General features: G+C 48.0%; 1 protein-coding gene across 4 annotated transcripts in view; it reads right to left on the bottom strand.

The window, feature by feature from the left end:
- Mb21d2 (Mab-21 domain containing 2) overlaps positions 1-7,397 on the bottom strand; it is a 112,915-nt gene extending 105,518 nt beyond the window's left edge. The window contains exon 1 of one of the 4 annotated variants that reach the window (XM_070029842.1): positions 7,369-7,397. Coding sequence is in view for 1 of the 4 variants with exons in the window: in XM_070029839.1 (XP_069885940.1) it covers positions 2,696-2,906 (211 nt within the window). In the remaining 3 variants the exon portion in view is untranslated. The other 3 variants (XM_070029839.1, XM_070029843.1, XM_070029844.1) reach the window with 3 other exon arrangements.
- Positions 7,398-9,859: the final 2,462 nt, after the last annotated feature.

The raw sequence follows: 9,859 nt of genomic DNA on the forward strand, positions 1-9,859 counted from the left end.
TCAGAGGCAGAACAAAGCCAAGAGAGCTATACTCTCTCAACTCCTAGAAATGGGAGTCTGAAGCCTCCCAAGTGACACCTTAACAAGCTGAGGGTCATTAAGGTACCTCATTTGCATATTCATGAACTACTCAAGACCTTGGCAAGTGGTACAAAGTATATACACACACACACACACACACACACACACACACACACACACACACACACACACACACACACACAGACTTTGTTTCTTAAGCCAAACATAAATCTGCTTTAGAGAAAGTAAATCTACACAGGAACCACTACTGTCCACAAGCCGTCCCTTGTCTAGAGCAGACCAGCACCTCATTAAAAGAAAGCAAGGGGACTGGAAAATGAATGCAGCATCACACACAGACAAGCTCATTTTGCCATCTGCCTTCTAGTGTCCAGAGGGGCAAAGGACTTAAATGACACTCCTGAATTTCCTCTTCGGCAGGTGAGCATGCACAATTCCCAGGAGGAAGAGAGACTTCACTTGCAAGGTCAGCTGAATAAAAAAGAAGGGAAGGAACTGTAACTTACCTGTCAACACAATGTCACTCTTAACATTAAACACATGCATAAATTAAGCACCCTAGAAGAACTCTCCCTTTTATAGTGGGATAAAAGACTTGCAAATTCAGTGTGTCAGAGATAGGGTGAGTGTAGAAGTTCCTAATGGACCAGGAATTTTTCCTGCCCCATTTCCGATCCTTGACTAAAACTGCCAAGTTGTGATCCACTCACCACTTCTCCTGAAGGGCCTAGGACAAGAGATGAAAATCTACGGGGGGGGGGGGGGGTGGTTATTGTCCTGTAAATAACACAATGGCAGACTTCTGTTATTTAAGCCAAAGAGAAAGCCCATGATTAAGCAACTTAACTGCCTTGAGCTTTCCCGACGTACCGCCTCCTTCCTCACAATCGCTGGCTAGTTTTCAGACATAGAAGCTTCCTAGGTATTTTAAGCTTCCCCCTGAAAACTCACTCCACCAGGTTATGGATTAAAAAATAAATAGTACACATCTAAGTAGCCCAAAGCCAAATATCTCCATTATATATGTATATATATATATATATATATATATATATATATATATGCTTACCACTCCATACACCATCTAGAAAACACTTGGGGGGGGGGGGGAGTGTATAGCAAAGATTAAAACCTGTCCTGAGTTTTAACAGGTTCCCTCCTATTCACCAAAATCCTTAACACCACCGGTGGACCACATTCAATGTGTATTAACTCCTCTCTGGGGCTGAGGGGCTGAAGCAAACCTAGAGAGACTTAAAGGGTCGAGGGGGAGGAGATCCCAGAAGAGAACCAGCCACAGACAGCCTTCTGCTGCTGCAGTCCAAGTACATGGAAGTGGGGGGGGGGGAGTAAAAAGCAAAGGTTCTGTCTTCCTTCCTCTTGTGGCCCCGAACAGCTTTCTGCCCATCACATTTTCCACTCCCTGGAAAACTGGCCGAGGCTAAGGTTTCGCCGAGCATCCCCAGACCCAGGACTTGCCACGATCCCAAACCCGGGAAGCCGAAAGCCTCAGCCTGACCACCCTCCCCTTCCCCCCCCCAACCCCCTCTCCATCCAGGCAGCGGACGCGCTCGTTCTTACAACTCCGTGGCCCGCATCCCAACCGCAGGACCAAGAGAGGGATCTGCCCCCCCACACCCCCACCCTCGGTGTCAGCGATCGCCCGGGACCAGGAGGTGAGGGGTGTGGGAAGGTGGGGGTCAGGTGGGCACCGTTTCTAATCCAGGGGCTGCCCACGGCGGGCACGGAACCCACGGACAATAACAAAGCGCCAGAGGGGCCGGCACTCCGGGGAGGGGGGCGTCCGTTCAGCCCCGCGCCGGGTCCCGGAGCGGCCGGGGATTTTTAGGAACTCGGACCTCGGCGACCCCGGCCGGAGGAGCCCCGGAAGCGCTTCCAAGGGAAGTCGATTTGGGTTCCCCCCCCAAAAAAACAATCAAAGTTGCAGGAACTCCCGGCGCCCCGAGGACTGGGGCGGCGGGTGACGCCTCCGAGCGCCCCACGACAAGTTCGGCCGGCGGGGGCCCCGGCGAGCCCGCGCCGCGCCGCGGGAAGCCGAGCGGCAACTTGTCGCTCTCGGCGGGGTGCTCAAGCTGGGGGCGGTCGGAGAAGGAAGGAACCCCCCCATCCATCCCCCGGGCTTCATCCCTACCCCACCCCACCTCACCTCTCCCCCCACGCCCTCGGACCCCAGCGCAGGTCTGAACCTCGGGAGCTCCCCACGCCCGCGGGTCTCATCACCTGGCCCGCGCGGCGTCCCGGGGGCTCCCCGCAACTGTCAAGACGTCCTCCCTCCTCCCATCCGCCCCAACCCCCCCCCCACCTGCCAGCCGGGCTCGGAGGTGGGAGTGAGTGCGGGGGGGAGGGGGGGGTCACAAAAGAGCGAGCGAACGGGGAAGGGGAGCCCGGCGCAAAGTGCAGGGCAGAGCCGGGCAGGCAGTCCGGCTGGCCGCGGAGGAAGGAGGGACGGGGCGCTGGCCAAGAAGCCACCAAGGAGGGCGATGGGCGCCGGGAGGAGGAGGAGGAGGAGGAGGAGGGAGGGAGGGAGGGAGGTCGGCGCGGCCCCCCGGCTCCCCAGCACCCCGGCCGGGCTCACGCACGCCGGCAGCACCTTCCCTTCTTTTTTTACCTTTTTAATTTAAATCCTCCTTACCCAGCATGGAAAAGATGAAATCCTTGGCTGTGTGGATCTCCAGCGCTCTCTGGTCGTCGTATTCCCGCTGATCGTGCCGGGTGAATTCTTGGATGAGTTTGTTCAATTCCTCCACCCGAGCTCCCGACCTGAAATCCAGCTCCGGGAACGCAGGCTTGTTGTTACAGCCCAGGGAGGCTGCCTTGCTGGCGGTGGGAGCCGCCATCTTCATGCGAAACGCGCCGAGCAGCAGCTCCGCGGCGGCGGCGGCGGCGGCGGCGGCGGCGGCACCCACCCCCGCCCCCACCCCGCCCCCCGGGCCTCCTCCCCCCCACCCCTCCCCGCCGGCTCCCGCGGCTCGGCCCGGCCCGTGGGCGGGCGCCTGGCGTCGAGGCGGACGCGCGAGCCCGGCTCCACGCGCGTGCGCGCGCGCTCCGGGCGGCTCGCGGCTGCCTTCGCCCGGCGCCCGACTGCGGCGACGGTGCGCGTGTGTGCGCGTGTGTGTGTGTGGCCCCGACACCCGCTCCTCCCGGCCCCCCGCACCCCACCCCGAGGCTGCGGGGCCCCGCGGTCCTGCCCGCCAGCCTTCGCGGGGCAGCGGCGACCACGATCGCGCGGGAGCCCGCACGGAGCCTTCCTCCCCGGGGGGGCCAGGAAAGTGAAGTGGAAACAATGTGAAATACACCAGCTCTGAAATCAACAAGCTGCCGGCGCCCGGGTTACCCAGCTAGCGCCCAGCGTCCCCACTTAAAGGGACAGCGCACCCGGTGGAAAGGCAGGGGGTTTTATATATACATACATACATATATATACATAATCCATGGCAGCGGGCGGGCTGAAGCGCCAGGTGCACATACTCCATCCCCACCTCTACCCCCACCCCCTGCCTTGGGTGGGGGGGGGTGGGGGGGGGAGGGCAGGGCTTCCAAGCGCATCCAAGGAGAAAAGGAGTCTTCCAGGCGGTGTCTCCAGCGAGGGCCTCTGGAAGGGCACGTTTTCACCCCCATCCCCACAACTCTAACGTCTTCGGGATGCTGAAGAGAAGGAGTAAAGCAACATTTGCTCTTTTAGGCATAGATTTGCCAAGAAGGATAGAATCAAGCATATCGGAAAGGGATGGCCATCTAATGCTTCCTATATACCCTCCCCTTAGCTGATGAAGTACCCCTACTTTTGCCCCTAGGTAATGAATTTCCTGGATAATGACTGACAAGAAGAGTTCACTGACAAGAATGAGCTCCTGTGGTCCACCCTATGCTGACACACTTGACAGGGAAACTGAAGCCGTGGAGGGGGGCAGAGGAAAGAATTGGCGTCCCCCCCCCCCCCGTTCCAATATGGTCGAATTCCCTCATTCTGTGAAAAGAATTTGAGCAGTCACTATTTGCCAGAGTGCATGCCAGCTTCCCAGTAAAATGACACCAGCCAAAGGATGTGGCTCCTAAAATGGAATGAGACTTTTCCTGGCAAGGCAGGTTCAACTGCAGCCCTGCCTGGTCCTCTAAACCTGGTCCTCTAAATTTCAAAGGTGGGTTAAGTGTTTGTGTAACTTGAACACTACATCCCCCTTTCTCCAAAATGCTTCTCTTCTCTCTCCCATAACCCATGATTTGAATTCATGGCCTTTTAATTGTCTTACTTGGGTTCTCATAGCCAAATGCACATGCTGTTTTGTTAGACCTGGAAGGATGTCTAGGTTCTTGGAAAAGAATATTCATAACAGGTATCTCACAGGTGGTTTTAAGAATTACATGAGAGGAGCTGGGAAGGTGGTTCAGTGGTAGAGCGCTTGCCTTGCATGCATGAGGCCCTGTATTCGATTCCTCAGCACCACATAAGCAAAAAGAAAAAAGCCCGAAGTGGGGCTGTGGCTCAAGTGGTAGAGCGCTAGCCTTGAGCTGAATAGCTGAGAGACAGCACCCAGGCCCAGAGTTCAGGCCCCACGACCGGACCCCCCCCAAAAAAAGACATGAGAGAAAAGCTATCAAGCAAATAGTATAAGGAATGGCATGCTCAGTCCTTCCCAAGGGGTTAACTATATTAACTTCCATTGTTATGAACTTAATTCTTTGGCCACTGAGTTGTGATCCCACCAACATGCAGATCTAGTCACAGCCACCATCACCCCTTGTAATTTCTCTTTATCATCCTCTCAACTTGATACCAAAGCCAACCTGTCTTTTTTCTCAGTTTCTCTAAGCCAACAGCTTGCAGTCTCCACCCAGAAAAATTTCATGTGACACTGGTAAATTTGAACTTTAAGCTGCCGATTTTTTGTATGTGTATGACAGTACTGGAGCTTAAACTCAGGGCTTTTTCTGCTCAAGGCTGGTGCTCCACCTTCAGCTTTTTACTGGTTAGTTGGAGATAAAAGTGTCCTGGACTTTTCTGCCCAGAAAGGCTTTGAACTATGATCCCCAGTATCAGCCTCCTGAGTAGCTAGGAATATTTGTGCCAGCAGCAGGCACCTAGCTCCCACTGGGTCACTGTTAATGCAAGTCTCAAGGTTCTAGAGAATGAGATCTACATCTTCTCCTAGGATTTGAACTCAGGTCCTAGTGCTCACTACACAGGTGCTCTACCACTTGAGCCACACACAGATGCCCTTTTTTTGTTTTTGTAATGTTTCAAATAAGGTGTCATATTTTTGCTCAGATCCTCCTAACTCTAGATTTCCATCTACCTGGGATGACAGGCACATGCCACTATTCCAATTTATTGAGATGAGGTCTCATTAACATTTTGATCTTTGAAAGGCAAAACCCCTGATCTCTGCTACAAGGGTGAGTCAGGAGCCTAATTTAGGTTCCCTTCTTACACCTAACTTGGTAGATTACGTCTATAATCCCAGCTACATGGGAAGTAGAGATCAGAAGAATCACAGTTTGAGGCCAGCCCAGGTACAAAGAATGATAAGACCCTATTTGAAAAAACAAAACAAGAGTATAGCTCTCAAGCAGTAGAGTGCAGAGTGCTTGCCTAGATGACAAGGTTCTGAGTTCAAAACCCCAGAAGAGGAAGGGGAAAATGCTTTCTCACCCACTTACTATGAAAATGCTTAGACAGATGGATATTAGTGGACTGAAGAGACTGTGGCTTTTGTAGCCTTGCTGCAATGCTGTAGCTTCACATAAGATGGTGTTAGCATTAGCCTGAGCCACAGGAGTGGATAGAACTCCAGCACCTATTGGTCAGCTCCCATGGATGAGTGTGTCAGGGGTGTCTCAGTGACATCAATCTCATAACCAGGCAGGCATCATAGGCAAAGCAGCTGAGCCAGTTACCCCATGAATCAGGATGGTTTTCTAGTCTACCTCCAATCTATGAAGTTCAAATAGAATAATACCTTAAGTTGGACTGGGGCTGTGCTCAGACATGGATATATAGCATTCACCTAACATAGTGAGGCTTTGGGTTCTATCCCAAGCACCACACACACACACACACACACACACACACACACACACACACACACACACACACACAAAGAAAGAAAGAAAGAAAAAAATCAGAACATTTTTTCATTTTCCAAAATCATGGATGAAACAGCTCTCCTCTCTCTCTTACATTTCTGTGACTTAGCCCTGGATCCCTGCCCTCCCCCCCTCCCCATGGTTTTTAATGGCTGAGTCAGTGAATGGTCTCTCTTGTTTCTCTTTGTCTGTTCTATGCCAGCCGGATCAGAATTCTGTGAATCACTGACCCTCAATGAGACTATTTATTTAGAGAATACAGCTGAACAGTAAACACCTTTTGCAGGCTCTTAGAGAACCATGATAAAATGGTGTAACTACTCCCTGTTAAATTGAAGAAACAAGAAAAGAAAATCCAGAATCGTATTCCCTGATCAATCTTTCAATCTTGTGTGTGTGTGTGTGTGTGTGTGTGTGTGTGAATGCATGCACACACGCACTAGAACTTGAACTCAGGACCTGGGCACTGTCCCTTAACTTTTTTTTTTTTCTTTGTCCATCCTGGGGCCTGAACTTGGCCTGGGCTCTGTCCCTGAGCTCTTCAGCTCAAGGCTAGTGCTCTACCACTTGAGCTTAGGTGGCACTTATGGCTTTTTCTGCTTTTGTGGGCCTTGTGCATGCAAGGCAATCACTCTACCACTGAGCCACCTTCCCAGCCCTGCGTTAACTTTTTCAATCAAGGCTTGTACTCTCCCATTTGAGTCAACAGTTCCACTTCTGGCATTTTACTGGTTAATTAGAGATAAGAATCTCACATACTTTCCTACCTGGCTGGCTTTGAACTGCAATCCTCAGATCTTAGCTTTTTGAGTAGCTAGGATTACAGGTATGCATGCACCTGCCATCTTTTATAAGACTTTTTAACCTCTGGACTCTAAAAGACTATGAACTTCTATCATCATTGTAAATACTATATTTATAGATACCTGGCCAATCTTATGACTTTAGTTAGTACATTTGAATAAATGAATAGGTAAAGAATGCCATTTCACAAAGTCCAAAAAGTAAACCTTTAGCTGAGTTTTACTACAATTCCACATCTCAATAAAAGTTATCTAGAGTTTTCCAACATCACTTCAGAGTTGTTATAAATGTAGATGTTTCTACTTGTGTAATTAAATGCTTCTATTTGCATACCTCCCACACACAAATATTCTATTGTATATGAAAATACAACAATTATTAGATGTTTAAGAGTGTTTGAACCTTTCAATAACTTACTCTTTCTGCAGCAAAACTGACCAGAGGAACTCCTCTACCACCCAAGAGGAAGTTGAACCTGTTCATTTCATCTCCACTACTAGATTTTATGATCATCATTGTAATGTGAAAAAAGTCTCCATCTTGCTTCTCTGGTGCTGTTTGTTTATAAATACAGCTCTGAAATTCCATAGCAAACTCTCTGCCATGAATAACTGGGCTGTGCAGAGCATGAATTAAAAATAGCAAGCTCCACATCCACGTGATGGACTAACAGACTATAATTTTAAACAAAGTTCTCTGGCCTGACAAAGATGTAAATAGCAACCCAGGCTATAAAATCTGGCCTTTTTGGACAGCTGGATTTTCAATGAAAGTCTAAGTAATTCAAGAAGCTTGGGTTTCAAATGATTTGAAAATGTAGACTGGAAAAAGTCAGACATGCCCTTGGCTTGATTTGGTTTTGGTTTTTGTTTGCCCCTAGTTCCACAAATGAGCTGCTTGTCTTTTGGGGACTGGTTTTGCTTAACATGATGATCTACGCTTCCATCACGTTTCCAGCAAAACACCAAAAACAGCAACAACAGCAAAAACAATTTAAATCTATGATACGAGTATGACATATTGTCTTTATCTGTATTGGCACCTAGGCTGATGCCATAATTTGGCTATTTCATATAATAGCTATGTTAACCTGAGTGCATAGTTATCACTCTAGTAATCTGACAGATTCTTTTGGGTATATCTTCAGAAATGGTATAGCTGGAGCATATAGGATTTTTATCCTTAACTTTTATGAAGAAATTCCATACATTTTTTTCATTATAGCTGGGCTAATTTACATATCCACCTTCAGTATATAAGAGATTACTCCCATCCTCATGCTCACCAGCATTTGTTATTTGTTTTCCTAATGAGTACCACTCTGACTGGGGAATGAGGAAGACCTTCTTATAGTTTGGATTTTCCTGAGGGATAATATGATCAGTGTACATTTGTACATGTATAGAAAATATCATAATGACACCTTTTACTGTATAATGTAATAAATGCCTATTTGACAGAGAAACAAACATCACAGAGTTAGAACGTGGGTGATAGGAGAATTTGGGAAGATAAATTCCATCTACCATCTTCATTTTGTTTTCCTTTTGTTTTTAATAGTTGTGCAAAAGAGGTTCAAGTTAACATATCAGTTTATGAGTACAGTGTTTCTTAAACAATGATATCACTTTATTTTACAGATAGTAGACTGGAGCACAGAAAGAGAAAGGTTCCTAAACGGTCAATAGAGCTGACACTGTTTCTACTTTGATACTAACTTCAAATTTAGCCAGTCTTTATTATGTTCCATATTGACAGAAGGAACATGGAACATGTCATGAAGTAACACAAGAATTATGATTTAAAATAAGAAAGGAAGCCTGACACAGGTGGCTCACACCTATAATCCTAGCTACTTAGGAGATTGAGATCTAAGGTTCTCAGTTCAAGCCAGCTCCAGCAGGAAAGTCTGTAAGACTCTCATCTCCAATAAACTACCAAAAATTCAAAAGTGGTGCTCTGGCTTAAGTAGTAGAGCACTAGCCTTGAGCAAAAGAAGCTCAGGGACAGTGTCCAGTCCCTGAGTTCAGACCCCAGGACCAACATAAAAACAAATAAATAAGAAAGGAAGAGTGGCCCTTTAAGGAAAATGCAGTTACTACATTTCAAATGTTAGTCTCCATCCAAAATGTATCCAAACCAGAATTTCTGGCATTTGTATGATTGGTTCCTTTTTTCTGGTAATAGGTGGATCATTAGGATTACCTCTAAATCTCTCTCTCATTCTCTCTCTCTTTCTTTGTGTGTCTGTGTGTCTTTGTCTGTCTGTCTCTCCATCTTTCTGTCTTTCTCTGTCTCTGTCTGCTTCTGGCACTACTGCTTGAATTCAGAGCCTTGTACTCTCCCTTAAACATTTTCACTCAAGAACGATGCCCTACCACTTGAACCACAGCTCTGCTTATGGCTTTTTGGCAGTTAATTGCAGATAAGAATTTCATGGTCATTCCTGCCAGTAGAACTGTAATCCTCAGAGTAGCTGGGATTAAGTCATCTGAGCCTGGCTTAATCTCTTGATTTTACAAACAGAATCCTCAGATACCCATGACCCTGCTTAGGGCAAGTTGGGCAGTTTTGCCTGTGATGAAACAAGGTCTTTTCTCCTATCTGCTTTTAACAAGGTGGGCTTCCAATAAATTCCACTAACACCAACACAAGTCCGTGGTCTGAAGACCTTGCTCCATCCTGTCCTCTAACCTTATAGCCTTATTACCCTAAGGGCCTGGAGAGACTAGCTGTGAAGAAAACCACAGCTATAATGGGGGAGGGAAGGAAGGAGGTGGAATGGGAGCTATACATGTAAAAAGAACCCTAGTAATAGAGATAACAATATCTGATAACACTTATTAACATTCCTTACAATGATAAAGCATTTTCCAGCTCAACAAAGCACTGCTGAAGGAAAATTCAT

Source organism: Dipodomys merriami, unplaced genomic scaffold (assembly GCF_024711535.1).
Source record: "Dipodomys merriami isolate MVZ:Mamm:240054 unplaced genomic scaffold, mDipMer1.0.p SCAF_2, whole genome shotgun sequence".
Classification (NCBI taxonomy): domain Eukaryota; kingdom Metazoa; phylum Chordata; class Mammalia; order Rodentia; family Heteromyidae; genus Dipodomys; species Dipodomys merriami.